The 20,021-nt window shown below is 39.3% G+C and overlaps 1 protein-coding gene across 4 annotated transcripts in view; it reads left to right on the forward strand.

Moving 5' to 3' along the window:
* Positions 1–20,021, forward strand: part of MGAT4A (alpha-1,3-mannosyl-glycoprotein 4-beta-N-acetylglucosaminyltransferase A) — a 135,117-nt gene that overhangs the window by 24,506 nt on the left and 90,590 nt on the right. For 3 of the 4 annotated variants that reach the window (XM_059942681.1, XM_059942680.1, XM_059942679.1), the window contains exon 2: positions 2,586–2,914. In XM_059942681.1, coding sequence (XP_059798664.1) covers positions 2,821–2,914 — 94 coding nt within the window. In that variant the 5' untranslated portion in view covers positions 2,586–2,820. Of the gene's footprint in view, positions 1–676; positions 742–2,585; positions 2,915–20,021 lie in introns of those variants that run through there. The other variant, XM_059942682.1, reaches the window with a different exon arrangement.

Below are 20,021 nucleotides of genomic sequence, written 5' to 3' on the forward strand. Positions count from 1 at the left end.
TCCAAAGGGCTCTTGGCTGTCCAGCCTCACCTCTCCTGTTTTGAGAGCATGGGGATCATTGGTTTTACTCTTGTTCTGTGCAGTTAAACTTCATTAGTGTGGAAACCCTAATTAAAAATGTATGATGACATTCTTCCCGAGTAAAATGCTCTTGTATTTCTCTTGCAGAATTTCAGGTCTTATTTGTTGGCAGAGTTCATTATAAGTATTTTCTTCAAACCAGAGATTAATTACTTCCTGGATCCAATATTTAATATTCCTTATGTTTTTCCCGTTACCAATACTGTATCTATAGTCTACTTTGATTATAGCGTTCATTCACTTTTACTTGTCTCTCTACCCATTTATACTGAATTTTATGGGATTTGTATTTAATAAAACTGTGTTTCAAAATATCCTTTATTTTCTGATTCTCTACTTCTCTACTTCCCCATGATTATTGACTGAATGTCTACTCTAATCACCTGTATACTTTTAGTTCTTTTACCAGGACAGAATCCTTCTTGAAGTAAGGTAGGGCTAAGTATATAGCAACAGAAAGTTAGATGAATTTTTATATGATGCCACGACAGGATTAAAATTCCAAGTTACATAATTCACTGAGTTATCCCTTCTCTTTTTATAATCAGGATTCATTATCGAGTGCTTATTGATATAAGACAATATATTAGGCACTTTATGGAAATGAGTTGAAATTCTAGGATTTCACCATGAAGACTGTTGACATGGATATGTTAGAAGGTGAATAACTTTGGTTTTAGAAAATCATCATAACTTGAACATGAGAATATCTTTGGAGTTCTTTGTTTGCGGAGAGTAAGGGGAGGGGAGTTCAGTACTTCTAGAATATTATACCACAGAGCCGCTGGCCAAGGAGGATTAACAGGCTGCCTGGGTGTGAGTGGGGCAGGGGGAGGGCCTAGCCCAGGGTACAGGAAGTGAGAAATTCGTTTCAAGTTTTAAGTTGAAACTTTGAAATTTCCTATGAATTTTGCAGTTTATTCCATAATAAATCCATACTGGTTGTAGAGTATAATTTTTTTTTTTAATTCACACTTAATCTGTTGGGTAAAGGTAACACCCCGGGATGATTCTCTAGTGTAACCTGAGACTTGGAATATCCCTGGTGCTTCTAGGGGCCCCAGTGCAGGTGGCCTAGTTTGAGAGGCAAATGGTGGGAGATGAGGACTTGGACTTTGGAGTCATGCAAATTAGGGTTCTGTCTCTGGGTTCATTTTTTTGTGCGTAAAATAGGGTCAGCAATGCCTGCCTCACGGGAGTTTGTGAAGATTTAGAACGTGTGAGGGACACATAGGAAACCCTCAATGAGTTGTAGTGTCTATCATTCTTACTGTTAATCCTGTGCCCTAGTGATATCTTTTTTCACTAGTGGAGGTTTCTAGCAACATCACTTTTACAAACCAGCTGAGATGGTAGTTTCTGAATTGCCTACAAATGGCCGCTTTAATCAGCCGCCCTCTTTGCCATAGGGAATTGTCCCTTGGGCTTCCCAGGCCTTTTTGGAGGTGCATTAACTCACCCCACTGGAGTGTCACTTAGTGGATTGCCAAGTGCATCTCGTGGTCCCCCTGTGGCCACCAGGAATCAATGCACATCTTGTCGTGCCTGATACGCCCTGAGGGAATGAGACCGGCTGTACACAGAGCCGCCTGAACCAGTGACTGGCTGCAGGTTTTTGATTTGGTTTTATTTTTTAATACAGTTAACATTTATTGAGAACCTGTTAGGTGCTAGGTGCCTATGCTTAAGTACTTCTCAGGACATGATTTCATTCTGTTTTCTGAACAGCTTTGCTAGATGGGAGGTGATCTCCAGATTTCCTGAGTTAAAGCAATGCTAAGTGATTAGTCCTGGGTCCTATGGTATCCTGGTTGGATTGCCGCATTTTCTAAATGCTGAAATAATCCCAGTTTACACCCAGGGAGTAGGTTAATCGTTGGAAAAACGACATTTATTTTACGATGATGATCAACAGCAGTCATAACTGTAACCTTTTTATTATTTATGAGAACAGGAGGAGCCAGGGCAGGTAGTTTTCTCATTTTATGGATGAACCACAAAGCCAAGATAAGTGACATGCCTGAAGTCACGCAAGCAGTGATGGAGCTGGATCTAGGACCTAGGGCTTCTGACCCTCGTAGGTTGTAGTCTGTCAGTTTTCTTTAAAAAATTTAAAACATTAACTATTATTGTGCAACAGGAGGATGGCAGAGAGTGAAGATTACGTTACTCAGGAACCATTGTGTGATCATTAGAGTTCTCGGCTTGGAATCTGTGGCTTATTATTTAATGAGCCCCACCACTTCCCCCTTTAAATAAGTAACCACGACTCTGTTTCCACAGGCAAAACAAAACCAATGAGGAGGGAGTATAGTTGGAAGCTTTTTTCCCTGGAGAAGAACCATATCATTGTAGTGTATTAAATGTCCTTTGGATACGGGGGTAATCTTTACAGATACAGTGTAGCCCAGCCAAAAATCTGTTTATACCAGTGACTGATAAATGAAGAAACTAATATTTTGCATCACTGAGCAAGTTTTTCTTTCTCTTTTCCGCCTGAATAGGAAGAAAGAAGCCTGCAGCATCCACCTATGAAGTCGGTGCCGACAGTCCTGAATAGTAATTGTGGATGGTGTAGCTGCCAGGCTGCTTCTGCGGAGCATCTGAAATGAACCTCTCCTATTGATTGTTTTGATTGGCCCAGAGCCAGGAGTACTGGATTCACCTGACTGCAGGATAAAAAGAAAACAGTCTTGGTTGTCATCATAAGCATATGAACCAGTGTGATGGTGAAATGAGATGAGGCTCCGAAATGGAACTGTAGCCACTGTTTTAGCATTTATCACTTCGTTCCTTACTTTATCTTGGTATACTACATGGCAGAATGGGAAAGGTAAGGAAAACATCTCCAAAAATGTGCATGGAATGTAGTAGGTTTTTTGCTTTGTCAACGGTGCGTAGATGCTTGAGTTAAATGCCCCTACAATCTGCCTGTTGCACGCTATCTGCTGGCGGCCTGCCAGTTTCTTTCTGACACAAAAATGAAGCAGTATTCTTGGACGGAGGAGACAGAATTTCTCATTTGAATGGGGTTTGTTTTGTTTTCGATTTCTTGTAATTGCACTTGGAGACACATGCTCGTCAGTGGTTTATATTATAAATGGCAGCCAAGTCGAGTAATAAAGACTTTTGTTTTGGCATTTTATCTTTTATTATTAAACATCATAAATGTTTAATAAGCTTCCTTGTACTGGATGTTGTATAAAACACTTAAAAGGACAGTCGGCGCCTTCATGAAATTTACATGCTGATTATACGAATGATTTGGTGCTGTGTAGTTAATGATTTAACCAGCATGTGTTGACAGATTGCTCTTTAGGCAAAAGTATTTTTGAAGTAGGTGAGGAGAAATTCTGATGTGAAAACTTTAAAAGTTTAAAAATTAATTTTGTTTAGACTATCAAACTGTGTTTCTAAGGGAGGTTGTCTGTTTAGTGGTTGGAAGTATATTTAAGGCTAATGCATTTCTTTGCTTTTTTTGAAGAGAAAATATTTACAGTAAATTCCTACCCCTACTTTTTTGCTGTCTCCTTTCCTTATATTAATCTAGGGAATGTTGATGGCAAGAAGAATGGAAGTGAATATTGTATTTGGTTTGTTAGAGTCAAGGTAGACTAGTAGTTGTCACCTGGTTATTGGAAGGTGGTGTTGCTGGCATTATTTTATTGACTTGTATGAAAGTAACTGAAAAGGTGTGTTCACGACCTAATTTTTCTCTGGTGTGTGTATTGATATGTATAAATCTGTGTGAGTATGTGTGTATATATGAAATAAGTTGATATAAGTGGGAAAACGTGTTCTGTGCTTTGAGCAAGTATAGTATTGTTTTTCTCTTTTTCTCTGAGTTGGACTCTAATTTTGGAAGGAACTGTTTGGGGAAAATGAATGAAATACTTACTGAAGACCTTTCTTCTTTGCGGACAAATATATACATTTTAGATTTCATTTTTTTTTAGAAATTCACGTTCTTTTATTTATTTATTTATTTATTTATTTATTTATGACTGTGTTGGGTCTTCGTTTCTGTGCGAGGGCTTTCTCTAGTTGCGGCAAGTGGGGAGCACTCTTCATCGCGGTGCGCGGGCCTCTCACCATCGTGGCCTCTCTTGTTGCGGAGCACAGGCTCCAGACGCGCAGGCTCAGTAATTGTGGCTCACGGGCCCAGTTGCTCCGCGGCATGTGGGAATCTTCCCAGACCAGGGCTCGAACCCGTGTCCCCTGCATTGGCAGGCAGATTCTCAACCACTGCGCCACCAGGGAAGCCCTAGATTTCATTTTTTAATCGTACCAAAAGGAGAAGACTTACTTAAGAAGAACTTTGAGTAGTTAATCAAACTATTGCTTGTCCCTGACATGGACAGAACAGATGACTAGCCTTAAAATCTACTTAGGAAATAAGAGAATTGGCCCTAAGAAGAGTATATGGATTTTTTCTTACCAGGAAACTTACCTATTCAGAGAGTTATAGTAACAGAAACTTGACCCTTTTTACTGTGTCTTATTTAAAGGATTAAAACTTTTGGAATCTCCATTCCTTTTATCTTGTTTCATATGTAAAGCTATTATAAGCATTATTTTTTGTGTGTGTTAAGTTGTCTTTAGAATCAAAATTAATTTCCAAAAATATAAAGATCCTTTCACCATGTAGTATTAGAGATACACACAAAAAGCCTCTTCTCTTTGATTATCACTCTTTGAACAGTCTGTAATCCTTCTGTGCATACTTTTCTGCTCTGTTTTTTCTGCTTATTGTTTTGTCCGGACTCTTTCAGGTATCAACAGAGGTCTCCTGTCGTGCTTATGTAAAATCCCCTGTGCTTTAATGCCATCGTTTATGTAACCACTCTAACTGCTGAGCATTTGGATTCTTTCTAGATCATTCTGGCAGTCAGCCTGGATTTTCCAGAGCTAGCCTCATTTCAGATGTTTCATTCTTATATACTCATAAACCACGTGCTCTGCTTTCTATATTGAAAGCATGGTTTCTGTAATCACTGATGTTTCTGGACTCAATAGTTTTTATCTTTCATTCATTCATTGGTCCCTTTCATGTACCTGTCCTGTGCCTAGCACTGTGTTATACGCTGTGAATATGAAAAGGAAGAAGACACTTCACGCCTTTGGGAAGCTCAAGGACCAGTAGGGGAAGATGCAAGTAAAAAAACGTGATACCATCAGATAGACTAAGATAGAAGCAGTAACAGAGTGCTGTGGTTGTGCTGTTATAAGCGTATTAATATGTTGTATATTGTCTCATTTAATCCTCATAATGACCTCGGGAGGTATTATTTTACCCCCTTTCTATAGATGAGGAAACCAAGGCAGAGTGGTAGAGAAACTTGTCAAGATCATACATTAAGGGGAAGAGTGAAGTTTAAACTCAGTCAGGCTGGTTCAGAGGTTATGCTCATGGCTATTGGTCTACTGCCCAGAAGAGCAGAGACCGGGCAGAATAGGGGACAGTAGGCATGTCAGGTGGAGGAAGCTGCTCTGCATCCGTGAACTTCTGCGAGGGTGTAGAGCATTCGTGCTTTGGAATTATGAGATGCTCATTGTGATTGGCACGTAGGATCCCAGGACTGTCCCAGGGTTTAGCTGGTAATCCCAGTGCAGTTCCTATCATATTTGTTATAGGTCTTCATTTACTACTTGGAAGAATACATGAGCTTGTCCATGGGACTGGCGTAAGTTGAGGAGGCTGTCAGGAAGCCAACCAGGAAAGCTGGAGTTCAGGCCAGGGTACGAGTTTCTGCAGGGTATACAGGATTCTCACATAAAAATTAGGCAGAATTCCAACTGTGTGGAAAGCACAGGTTGGGAAAGTTGTAAGCAGGTGTGAGAGTGGGACAAGGGTAATTACATGTCTTACTTGTATGTGTGTGGGGAGTGGGGGGAGGGTTCTCCTAATGAACTTCCTATTTTGGTCAGGCACAGTCCAGAAACTGGGCAACACCAAGCCAAGCAATCTTAGATGCCTGTCCTTAGGGACATCTAACATTCATGTACATGTTTCTATGTGGCCATGTGTTTTCTTTCCTCTTGGTTATTTACCTAGGAGTGGAATTGCCAGGTCATGTGGTAACTCTATATTTAATCATTTGAGGAGCTGCCAGACTGTTTTCCAAAGTAGCTGGACCATTATGCATTTCTTCCAACAGGGTGTGAAGGTTACCATTTCTTTGCATCCTTTTTTTTTTTTTTTTTTTTTAATTTATTTATTTATTTTTGGCTGTGTTAGGTCTTCGTTTCTGTGTGAGGGCTTTCTCTCGTTGCGGCAAGCGGGGGCCACTCTTCATCGCGGTGCGCGGGTCTCTCACTGTCGCGGCCTCTCCCGTTGCGGAGCACAGGCTCCAGACGCGCAGGCTCAGTAGTTGTGGCTCACGGGCTTAGTTGCTCCGCGGCATGTGGGATCTTCCCAGGCCAGGGCTCGAACCTGTGTCCCCTGCATTGGCAGGCAGATTCTTAACCACTGCGCCACCAGGGAAGCCCTTCTTTGCATTCTTGATGACACATGTTATCTGGCTTTTTGGTTGCACTCATCCTAGTAGTAGTGAAGTAGTATATCATTGTGCCTTTTATTTGTATTTCTAATAATGTTAAGCATCTTTTTATGTACTTATTAGCCATTTGTATATCTTCTTTGGAAAAAAATGTCTATTCAGGTTCTTTGCCTATTTAAAAAGAATTTTTTAACTATTAAGTTGTAAGAGTTCTTTATATATTCTAAGGCAAAAATACAGTAAGGGTAGTGGATCAACCACCTATATACCTAGTATGAAGGTTAAAAGACAAAACTAGTAAAACCATACAACTATAAATAAAAATAAATACACGTATACACACACAATAATTAAGGGATACACAAAATAAAAATATGTTAAAGATGACATCAAAAACATAAAATGAGGGGGTGGCATAAAAATGTAGTGCTTTTAGAATGTGCTCAAACTTAAATGACCATCAACTTAAAATAAATAGCTATATACATATGTTGTTATAGAAGAACCTCATGGTAACTACAAACCAAAACCTGATAATAGACACTAAAAATAAAGAGGAAGGAATACAAACATAATATTGAAGAAAGTAGTCAAATCAGAAGGGAAGAGAGCAAGAGAAGAAGAGAGGAATAGAGAAGACCAATAAAAATAACCAGGAAAAAAAATTAACAAAATGGCAGTAAGTACATACCTGTCAGTAATTTCTTTAAATGTAAATGGACTAAACATTCCAATCAAAAGACATAGGGTGGCTGGGTAGATACAAAGGCAAGACTCATATATACACTGCCTATTAAGAGACTCACTTGAGATCTAAAGACACACATAGACTGAAATTGAGGGGATGGAAAAAGGTATTCCATGTAAATGGAAATAGAAAGAAAGCTGGGACAGCTTTTTATTTAAGCATACTTAAATATCAGCCAAAATAAACTTTAAAACAAAGACTGTAACCGCAGCAAAGAAGGACATTACATAATGATAAAGGGATCAATCCAACAAGAAGATATAACACTTGTAAACATGTATGTACCCGACATAGGAGCACCTAAATACATAAAGCAAATATTAACAGACATAAAGGGAGAAATTGACAGTAATACAATAATAGTAGGGAACTTTAACACTCCACTTACATCAATGGATAGATCATCCAGTCAGAGAATCAATAAGGAAACACTGGCATTAAATGGCACATTAGACCAGATGGACTAAATAAATATATATAGGACTTTCAACCCCAAAAGAGCAGAATACACATTCTGTTCAAGTGTGCTTGTAATATGCTGCAGGATAGATCACATGCTAGGCCACAAAAAAAAAGTCTCAGTAAATTTAGGAAGATTGAAATCATATCAAGCATCTTTTCTGACCACTGCATATGAGACTAGAAATCAACTACAAGAAATAAAAACTGGAAAAAAACAAATATGTGGAGTCTAAACAACATGCTATAAATATTTAATGGGTCATTGAAGAAATAAAAGAGGGAATAAAAGTATACTTTGAGACAAATGAAGACAGAAACACAGCATTCCAAGATTTATGGGACACAGCCAAGGCACTTCTAAGAGGGAAGTATATAGCAATACAGGCTTACCTTGGGAAATGATAAAAATCTCAAAGAATCTAACCTTACACGTAAAGGATCTAGAAAAAAGGGAACAAAGCCCAAAGTTAGTAGTAAGGAAATAATAAGAGTGGAAATAAATGAAGTAGAGATGAAAAAAGCAATGGAAAAGATCAATGAAACTAAGAGCTGGTCCTTTGAAAAGATAAACAAAATTGATAAACCTTTAGCCAGACTCATCAAGAATAAGAGAGGGCCCAAATAAATGAAATGAAAAATGAAAGAGAAGTTACAACTGATACCACAGAAATACAAAATATAAGAGATTACTATGAAAATTTGTACGTCAACAAATTGGACAACCTAGAAATAATGGATAAATTCCTAGAAACATACAATCTTCCAAGACTGAATCAGGAAGAAATAGAAAGTCTGAGCAGACTGATTACCAGTAATAAAATTAAATCAGTAATTAAAAAAAACTCCCAAAGAACAAATGTCCAGGACCAGATAGCTTCACAGGTAACAGGAGCCTTTAGCTTCTTGAAGAATGGAGCCTTAATGGACTAATTCCTGTGTGGTATCAGCACTTCTTGTCCCTCTCAGTGGACAGTGCAAGGAAGTGTGTGTGTTTATACACACATCTGTTATCTATTTCTATATCCATCTGTATATATTAAAAAAAACCCACCATGAGTTCATACTGGTCCCTCTGATTTTAATCCAGTGCTATAGTGTTCATTCTAGTCTAGTCTAGACATTTCCCTGTCTCCATAAAAAACATGGCTGTTAGTATCCCAATATAGTAATTATTTGCTCAATCTCGGTGTATACATACATGCAATCTCCTGGTAGAGATATTAACTTAAGCATGCTTTATTAGCATCGTCTCATTAGAAGACCACCTAGAGTTTTCTTCCTCTGAGATGAGGGGTCTAGTCTAGGAATGTGATCATTTTAGGACAGATCATTCTTTTCTTACTCAGTTTCTTTGTACGACCATTGTTCTGATCATCGCCCCTCCCCCCATTCTTGTAATACTTCTTACTTTGTTCGAAAACTCTTGGGCTCGCACAGAACTACCCCCCCGTTTCTTGGTATACACAGATATCTATACTCTATAAGGAGACATGCTTATTAGAGGAAACAAACCCTCAATTATATTGACAGTCTTCTACTTATTTAAATTAACAAAAAAGTACCCATATACTTTACCTCTTTTTTTTGCATTCCAACCTTTTTCCGAATATTTTTCTCTTTTTAGTAGTATTTACAAAATACATTTATATCCACTTAATATAATTTTTTTTTCTTCCAGTGTCCACATTGTCACAACTTGTCTACAGGAGGTCCTTTTAAAAGGGCTGTTGTCTTTATCTCTTTAGAACTCTCCTTGACATCTTTGGAAGCATCCTTGCTTCCTTAATTCTATTTCCATGCTTGCAGACACGTCCTGATTTTTTTCCCCCTATCAGAAGATGTGGAATTAGTTATGCCTTAAAAGTCCTAGTTCCTTTCAGTAGGAATTATATTAGAGACCAAAATTTTGGTGCCTGTGAGACTCCATGAAGGACAAGCGTTGCTGTTGTTCTTAGGAAATGGTCATTGGTTGGTTTTTCCAATTTAACCCATCATGGTGCTGTACCCTACTTTCCTTTCTTTATGAGGTTTTATTGATCACTAAGACTTTGTCCTGTGTTGATGAGCTCCAGCTCTCTAAAGAGGCATTCCAATATGATTGCAGTTTTGTAGGGCAACTGGGCAGCCTGGGACTTGTTACTTAAAGGAGAATGTGAAGTGGGATAGGAAAAGTTTGCCTACAGGTTTCTCTCTTTCTTCACATGGTGGCAAATGGCCAGATGTTACTTGAATTTACCTCTTTGTTAGTACTGGCAGGCTTCAGTGTAGAGAAACGTCTGTTGGCACCTTGATTGCTATTTCAAAGTACTAAAAAAAAATTTTTTTTTAAATTTCTTCACAAATCCTGTGTATGAGTTATGGAAAAAGGAGATAAATGTTCCAGGAAATGTAATATCCCTAAACTGGATGTCTGGTGCCTTGCAGCCATGGTAGAGTTTTCCCTGGTACCATGTTGATCTTTCATTAAGTCAGTGGAGGTTAAGTTTAAAATCCTGACCTTCAAGATTTGTGTTGTAAAGTTTTTTTTTTTTTGTTACCTCTCCTAATTTTAATTTAGCTCAAGTTGTCTCTTTTTGTAACTCTGCAGCATTCCTCTGAATCTTTTATCTGTTCCTGTTTTTCCCCATTTCACTTTCAGTCAGTGGTAAGGTTCTATTAGTTTGCAAACAATTTTGCAGAGAGATAATAAGACTGATTAGACCTCTGTTATTACTGCATACTGCTGCTGTTTCAGGAGAAATACGCCTGTAGTTTCAAAGAAGATAAGCATAGGGTTGGTATTTGGGGATGGTAAAGATTTGATGGTCTCATTCAGTCCTCACAACAGCTCTAGGGAAACACATCAGTATTAAAATCCCTGTTTGAAGACACTAAGGCAATTAGTAAATTACTTCATCCCACTCTGTTACCTGACTGGAGAACGATGGAGTGCAAGGTCTAAGCCCAGGTGTGCCTGATGCCGTGGCTTGGACTATCTGAAGCAGACTGCCCACTGCAGTAGAAAACAGGGTTTCCGTAGAGGGGCTTCTGGAAGTCCCATTTTGTTGGTCACCGAATGTGGCTTCTTCATATGCTTTTTCTAAAACAGTATTTTCTTTGATAGTATTTAATCATGTTCTAGCCCTATTCATTTATTTTGCAATTTTTTTTAAGTATGAGGTTTCCATTTTTAAGAAATTTAGAGAAAAAAATCCAGTTCAGTTTGATTGTTTTCAGATTAAAAAGTCAGTTCACCCTGCCATTAGTTAAAGGATACTTAGGTCATGCAAATAATCTGTTGCAAAATTCCCTTTAAATTGAAGTGTCTGTGTTATTGGTTGCTGATATTTCTGGAAGAAATGTGTGTTGACTTGAGTGATGATGGTGGGATTTTGTTTTGTCACAGAGTAACAACCATTAAAGTGTCTTTCTAGGAACATGTTGCCATAGTTTAAGGTGGATATAACCTTTTCTTTTTCCCAGATATAATTACACAGAATCTTAAACTTTCAGAGTTTAGGTTTATTGCTCTGATGCAGAGGAGGACACATAAATCTAGAGGCTTTTGATTAAAATAAAGCACATAATCAATGACTATATCAAATTTAGTATGTTTCCTTTTATTATGGACCTAAAAAGCAGGCTATTTATTGTCCGTGTGCTAACTGAAAGAACCTTGACATTGAGTAAATCACAGAGGAGGATGTCATAGTCTTGGCTTCCATATTTTGGTCTGTAACAGAGTTGATTAAGGTAAACCTAAGGCAGCTGGCAAAAAAATTTATAGGTAGTTAGAAAATGTTAGGTTTGCAGTGTGGAACTTAAGTTACTTTGGAACCATTTTCAGTGAGTGAGTTATAATGAAGGTCAGGTGTATCATGGAACGTGTGAAATTTTTGACTTCTGACAGATGTTTAAATATTTGGATTAAGTCGTAGAGAAGGTCCAGAAAGAACTCCAGAGATTACACATGACCAGCCTTGCTCTGGCAGAGTTGGACTTGATTCCTTTTTAGAAGTGAAAGGCAAGGTGAATGTAGAGGTTATTAAACTCTTAAGATGCTGTTGATAGTTTTCTTTTCCTGAGGAATAATGGCAGTATTATCATTGGGGAAAAATAAGATCCTAGAGATCTTGGTTCTTTTAGAGCTTGTGCTTGGATTTTGGAAAAGTCACTTTAGCTTTCTGGCTTTGTTTGTTTTGAGTTTGGGTTTGGGTTTTTGTTTTTTGTTTTTCTTTTTGCCTCTCATTTCACTGTTAATGATCATGGAGGAATTTTAAAGATTGGGTGAAGTGCTTGAAGGCAAAGTGTAGGCAAACAGTTTTTTTGTTTTGTGTTTTTTTTTTTTCCCCTAAGGACGAAAAGGTGGATCTGCAAATTACAGAGCTTGATGTTTGGGGACAGACATTAGTTGCGCACTTTGAGAGCCTGAATATTTATAAAAAGAAGCAGTGATTGCTGGCAGCCAGCAAAAATGAACTAGGATTGAGTCTAGACAATGAGCCTCTTAAAGGACAGAGACCGTGTCCCCACCCTGCCCGACTCCATTTTTAAAAATTTCAAAGTATACAGAAAAATATAATGAATAATATAGAAGTATTCCCCCTAGATTTTCATATTTACTTCCAGTCTTTTCATTTTTAATAAATGAAGCATGGCAGATTTCCCTAAAATCTTTCACCCATTTTTCATCTCTGCCCCCTACCTTGACTGAGGCAAACCATATCATGTCTGTGTGCTCTTCTGGTCCACTTTTTATACATTGATTTATGTATGTAAGTATCCACAAATTGTACGTATGTATGTATGTACATGTATATATCATTTTTTGTGTTTTAAAACATTTAAATAAATCATACTGTGCTCTGTTACAACAGTACTATGCAAGCATTATCCTACATGTATAACAACATCTTGTCTTTTTTTTTCTTATAAATTTATTTATTTATTTTTGGCTGCTTTGGATCTTTGTTACTGCACGTGGGCTTCCTCTAGCTGCAGAGAGCGGGGGCCACTTTTTGATGTGGTGCGCGGGCTTCTCATTGCGGTGGCTTCTCTTTGTTGCTGAGCACGAGCTCTAGGCGCGTGGGCTTCAGTAGTTGTGGCTCATGGGCTCTAGAGCGCAGGCTCAGTAGTTGTGGCGTGTGGGCTCAGTAGTTGTGGCACATGGGCTTAGTTGCTCCACGGCATGTGGGATCTTCCCGGACCAGGGCTCAAACCCGTGTCCCCTGCATTGGCAGGCGGATTCTTAACCACTGTGCCACCAGGGAAGTCCCTTGTCTTTTTTTTTTTTAATCACATCATTTCAGTGTTTCTGAGATCCCTCCACATCCTGGAGGTCCCTACTCCATCATTTTCGGAGTTGTCACTCTATGGTCACTTTTTTACACCATTCTGTTCTTAGCAAGATTGGTCAAGTTCTTCTAAACTGGCTATATAACATTTTCATTGTTGTTCATTCAGCAGCTTGCCTTTTAGGGTTTAGGTCACAGCATGATCAACATTACTCTTTTGTCCCTGCATACATGGTAGATAACGTTTAGGACACAGTATCAAAACCTCTGTATTATTAATTTTATCAGTCCCTTCAACGTGCACATTGTAGTCTTCATTTATAGTGTTTGAGTACACTTAGTTCTCGGTTTTGAGTCATAGAAATTTTATTGCTAGTTGATTTTCATTAAGGTCAGACTGTTCCAGGATCACATATCAGTTGTTTGACTATAGATAATATTTTTAATGGACATCATTTATTTCCTCAATGGTTAGGGTGATCATATAATTTATTGTCCAGACTGGGGCACTAGAGAACAATTATTGTTACTAGTAACAGTTAGGCTGGGATAACAGTTGTAAACTGGAACTGTCCCTAAGCAAAGGTAAGTTTGTAGTCAGCCTATTAAAGAAGGGAAGGACAGTGGTAGAAAATGACTGGCCATGTAGGGACAGAACAGGGAAACTGATTTACTCGTGATGGGAAGTGAAGCTCTCAGCGATCAGAATCATTATGAGCCTGTGTACCTGAGAGTGTGTGATCCAGGGCACTAATCAAACACCATGTGGAACCAGCCCAGTGTTGCAATTAATTCCTTAAGAAGGAAGTGTGAACAGGGAGGAGCGGGAAATCGTTCCCCAGGTGGTGGCAAGCTTCTGCTGAAGCAGTAATGAAAGGAAGTTACCTTTTAGTGTGTTGATTGTGATCTAGAAGGTTAATCAACCCTCTTCTCAAGGGAAATAGGTGTTGCCCTTTCTGACCTGATTGGATGGAAAGAGTAAAGATAACTTGGGTTTCCTTATCAGAAAACTAAGAGATAAGGTAGAAATAGGACACTTCGGACATCCCCCTGTCGCCTTCCTTAAGGGAAGTTCCTTCCTGCGTGTGGACTATGCCTCTTGTGTTCTTTTGATAAACTGGCCAGAAGTTAATATGCAAACTATAGGGAAGTAATTGAACAAGGCCGCCCTCCCCCCCCCCCCCCGCCCCCGCCCCCGCCCCCCCATGAGTCTTACTGCTTACCCTGCTCGGTGATGAATTCTATCTTGAAGGAAATGTACTAACCCCAGTGATAGGATATTGGTGCTTTATTGCCATGGTGCTCTTTGGTTTGTAAGTAGCTTTCTTCAGATTGCTCCTTTTTCTTTCTTCAGCTCAGTTAATTTATTCATTCACCTTATGCTTATTGAGCATGTACAAGGAACTGTTCCACGAGGCACTGGCAGTATAGTGGTCAACAAGGTAGGCGACATCCTTGCTGTCATAGAGCCTATTTATCCAGATCTTCAGTAGGGAGGGGGGTTACACAGTAATAGCTGAGCAACTGAACAGCCTAGATGATTTAATGAATATTGACAGTAAAACACGCTAATGCGATGGCCAGTGACAGAAGGAGGAATGAGGGCTGTTTAGATACAGGTAGTCAGAGAAGGCGTCTCGGAGGAGGTGACAGTTGAATGGAGGCCTAAGTGATAAGAAACCAGAGAAGTAGGGCAAAGAAGCCAGAGAAGTAGGGCCAGAAGTAGAAACAGGAGGTACAAAAGTCAAGGGTGAGCTCTTTCAAAAGGCATGTTGAAAGAGCATAAGGAAGAATCATTGTGGGTGAAGCATAGTGAGAGGAAGGGGGTGTCGGGAGTACGGTAGAGATGGTGTCGTGAGTTCTGTGATAAATGCGAGGTGCTCAGGCCAGAGGTAGAAATGTGCATGTTGTTGGCATATTGAGGAGACTGAGAGTCATGGGAATGGAAGAGAAAACTTAGAGGGTTGAGCCCTGTCACACTCCGTCATTGAGGTCAAGTGGAGAAGGAGAAGCCGTGAAGCAGGAGGAATATAGGGAATTGTGATGCCGAAGAATCACTTGAGGGAAGTGTTTGCAGACAGAGGAAGGTTGTCAGTCGTGTGGAATGACGCTGAGAGGTTGTGTAAGGTGAGGACAGACCGATTTTATGTACAGTTTTTAAGTTTCTCATCCTGACATCTCAGGGGTCTCCAGGATCTAGCTCATCTTCATCTTGTAAGCTATCACCATCCGAATACTTAATATTAACCGAAAATTGTTGGCCTTCTTTCCTCTTGCGGATGTTCCTCTCCTAATCCTCTTTGCCACAGCCTTATCTGTTCCATAGGTTCTGGCTTAAATGACTCAGCAGTCCGACAATCTCTAGCTGTCCCTTTGACCCTCATGGCACCTCCCTGCCAGTGTGTCAACTCATGACCTGATCTCAGAACTCAGTACAGAAGTGCCCTCAGCCTCCTAGCAGTGTCTCCCAGGGCGTGGCATCTTGGTACCTCTTGACTCTCCTCTTCCCAATGCGCTCAGTTCCCCCTAAGTTCCACCATCATGACTTTTTCATGTTTGTTTCTTCTGGTCCCCTTAAGAAGCAGAGTGGATCTTCGAGTTCTGTTTCCTAGGCCCTTCAGTTAAAGCAGTATTATTGCCGTATGTTTATGTGTTGTGTGCTTTTAAATTAAGTAAAAATTTTTATTAAAGTAAAATATGCTCATAGTTGGAAAAAGTTTTTTGATAACACTGAAAGGTGATATTGAAAGAATAGCATCCAGCTTCATCTCTTTGTACTCTCCTAGTCTCCTGTCCCAAAAGGAGCTATATTCAGTTCTTTTGGCTGTTCTTTTTGGCATTTCCATACTTATAAATTATATGTGTGTATGTATACTACTCTTCCTTGATTTTGTTTTCACTTCTAGACATCATCTATGGGCTTCCTCTCGTAGATGAAAATTTAGCTCTTATTCCCTCTTTCCTTCTCATTCTTCCAATATAATAGTTACATCACAATATTTAGCTAAATCATGACTCCATATTTACATTATTGTGATTGAGTGAATACATCTTACTTTTGAGCCAAGTATTGTACTTGTACCTTTCCTTTATTGTACAACCTTTTGTTTCCCTGGTATTAACAGTTCTCATTCTGGTATGATTTTCTGCATGCCTGTTTTATTCCAGTTCGTTCTCTATGCCATATGTCTATTAGTAGTTCTCTCCAAATGCTTTCATACGCCAGATAACTTATCAGTTTTATTTTCTTCCCAGCTGTTTCCTTCCTGAAGCTCTGTGTCCTTCTCCAATCTGGACTGGTCACACTCTAGGCCTCTGCAGAGCTGTCTTCTGGGTCTGCAGTTGCCATTATCCCGGGAGTTCCCTTTGTCTCCCTCTTGGGAGTGTTTTCTAGATCCCAAGTTTTTCTCTTTCTTGGCTTTTTTCCTTTGCATGTTCTCCAGCAGCTTCCTGAATAGGTACATGTTTGAATATTTTAAAATCCTAGTTTTGGGACTTCCCTGGCAGTCCAGTGGTTAAGACTTTGCCTTCCAATGCAGGAGCTGCAGGTATGATCCCTGGTCAGAGAGCTAAGATCCTACATGCCTTGCGGCCAAAAAACCAAAACATAAAACAGAAGCAATATTATAACAAATTCAATAAAGACTTCAAAAATGGTCCACATCAAAAAAATCTTCAAAAAAAAAATCCTAGTTTCATACTTCACTGATGGCTGGGTAAAGAATTTTAAGTTGAAAATTACGTTTCCTCTGAATTTTTAAGAAGTGCCTTCACTGTCTTCTCGCAGCCAGTGTGGCTATTTCAGTTCTGTATTCTTGGTATAATACCTGTTCCCTCTACCCCTTTAGAAACCTTTAAAATGTATTTTATCTTCCTCTCTCTCTTTCTCCCTCTCCTCCTCTCCCTCCCTTCCTCCCCCTCCCCCTCCCCTCCTTTTTCTTTATTGTACTGGCTAGAAACTCCAGTGTAACATCAAATAAAAATGACATGAGTGGACATCCTTGCTTTGTTCCCATTAAGTATATGATGTGAATTATAGAGCTTTTAAAATCATAAACGAGTTGGATTTTGTCAAATGCTTTGTAATGCATCTATTGAAAATCATATTTTTTAATCCTTTATTCTATTAATATGGTATATTAATTGATTTATGATGTTGAATCAACCATGCATTCATTACCATCTGAGCCTGGGTTTTTTTCTTTGGGAGGATTTTTGAAAAGAACAAACTTTTGGCTTTATTGATTTTTTTTTTTCCCCTATGGTTTAAGTTGGGGAGAACTGACATCATGAAATACCTGTTTAGATCTTTGATTTCTTTCAGCAGAGTTTTGTAGTTTTCTGTATATAGATCTTGGACATATTTTGTTAGGTTTATACCTAAGTATTTTATTTTGGGGAGTGCTAATGTACATGGTATTGTGTTCTCAATTTTAAATTCCAGTTGTTGCTGGTATATAAGCAAGCCATTGGTTTCTGTATATTAACCTTGTATCTTGAAACCTCTCTGTAACCACTTATTAGTTCCAAGAGTTTTTTTATTGACCTCTGGGATTTTCTACATAGACAGTTGTCATCTGCAAACAAAGACAGTTTCCTTTCTTTCTTCTCGATCTGTATATGTAATTTTAATTTCCTTTTTCTGTTTTATTTCAGTATGATGTTGGATAGGAGTGGTGAGAGCAGACATCTTTGCCTTTTTCCTGATCTTAGTGGGAAAGCATCTAGTGTCTCACCGTTAAGTGCAGTGTTAGCTGTAGATTTTTTGTAGACGTTCTTGCTCAAGTTGAGGAAGTTCCCCTCTATTCCTAGTCTGTGGAAAGCCACTGATTTTTTCCACATATTTTCTCTCTCCTCTCCCTCTGGGTGTAGTTGGTGATAGCTTATACTATAAGGCTCTGTTCAGTTTTCTTCAGTCTTTTTTTCTTTGTGTTCTTGAGATTGGATAATTTCTACTCCTCTAACTTCAAGTTCACTGATTCTTTCTTTTGCCACCAGAAATCTGCTGTTGAGCGCCTACCGTGAATTTTTCATTTTAGTTACTGTGCAGCTCCAGACTTTCCATTTTGTTTTATAATTTATAAACTTATAATTTATAAATTTATAATTTATATTCGTTGCATCAGTTTCATCACAGTGTCCTTTAATTCGTCAAACGTGGTTTTATTTAGTTCTTTGATAGCAGCTGTTTTGAAATCTTCATCTCCTAAATCCAACAATTGGGAACGCTCAGAGACATTGCCATGGACTGCTTGTAAATTTTTTTCCCCTGGAGTACGGGTCACACTTTCTTTTTTCTTCTCATGTCTTGTAAATTTTTGTTGACTACTATATATTTTAGATAGTATAGTGATGCAACTCTAGATTCTAACTTTTTACCCTTGAAGGTGGTGGTGGTGGTTTTGTTGGCTCATTTGTTTAGGAACTTGACAATCTCTGGAGTCTGTCTCTCCCACACTGTGTGTCTACTGATGCCCTACACTTTTGTTTGGTTTGTTTTTATTTTTAAGCCTGGTTTCCTCGAGGGGTTGCACCTGTGTCTGCACAGCATTGAGCTCAGCCACAGGTTGGTCAGAGGTTGTAGTTAAGCCCTTGGAGCAGTAAGGCTCCCTTCCCTGCTGGTGATGCATGTGGACAGTGGAGCAGTCGTACTTGAGGCTTTCCTCTCCTCTGGCCTCGTTCGGTTCCTCTTTGTGAGGGCTTGGGTTCTGTCGTCCAGGCATCTGTGGGTGTCCTGGGCCCTCTCTGGTCTCTGCTGTGCATGCTCATAGCTCCGAGTCAACCTGGGAGCTGTGAAGAGCCTTTTAAGCCCCTGTAGCTGTCTGAGTCTTTGGAACTCCCTGTTAAGTCTCTGGCTAGTCTGCAATGCCCAAGTCCATTGCTCACCCCAAACAGAACTGCATCCTCAGGCTCGCATAGCTGCCGGCCCTCCCTGTGCGTTTGCCTCTGGGTTGCACTTTGCCCAGCAACGCTCCAAATCAAATGAGTCCCCTCCGAGAACCTGCTGGTGTCAAGGCCTGTCTCTGCCTTGTTGAATGTCTGAAGTGGTGGAGCTGGGGAGGCAAGAGGGCAGCTACTGGCAAGAAAGTCACAGACCACCCTGTTCTTACCCGAAGTGCAGCTGTTTTCATGAATAAACACTTCTCAGTTTGCTGTATGTCTTTGGTTGATTTCCAGAGCCCTGAAATGGTGGGGGGATTTTTTTCCCTCTTTTGTCCAGCTTTATAGTTGCTTTTTGGGGAAAGGATTTGTGGGCCTCCTCAAACTTTTAGGCCAGTAGTTAGAAGTTCCCTGAGCAGTTTTAAAATGTTCCCTCAGGTGATTCTGATACTCAGCCAGCACTGAGAACCACTACACCTAGGATTCTTCAAGCTCTAAATACATACACATAAAATCATAGCATAGCAAAGTTTTTACCATATTGAATTTCTAAAAGAAAAAAGTCTTTAATATCTGAGGTTTTATAAATAAAGGCCAAATTTTAATATAGTACCTAAAGAGAGGCTACAGTATAAACCTATTTTCTGCCAAGTTGTCCAGCAGCCTCTCTTGTTTTATATATTAAAGTTGGTAGATTTGGCCCTTGGACTTGCTATGGTATTATTTTATGTTCAGCTTAGTTGGCCAGCATCCATTTCCTAAAACAGTTTCCTAATCTAATTTTTCCAGGTTGGAAAGCTTCTTAAGCAGTACATGTGCTCTGCTCAGAGAGTGTCTGGAATCTATGCTTGATGTATTCTTAACTCTGAAAGGATATTATTCATGGCTGACATATTAGCGGAGACGAAATTGAGAACATTAGCTAACTGAATTTTTTGTGCTGCTTTAGAAATACTGCCAGTCAGATTTTAGGGATATGAGTAATTGTCCAGCCCTGGACTCCATTGTTTAATGAAGTACATGGATAAAGGTGCACTGGACCCTTTAACCAGTAGTGGAAAAGAATAGCATAAAAAA

This window comes from Balaenoptera ricei, chromosome 13 (genome assembly GCF_028023285.1).
Source record: "Balaenoptera ricei isolate mBalRic1 chromosome 13, mBalRic1.hap2, whole genome shotgun sequence".
Lineage (NCBI taxonomy): Eukaryota > Metazoa > Chordata > Mammalia > Artiodactyla > Balaenopteridae > Balaenoptera > Balaenoptera ricei.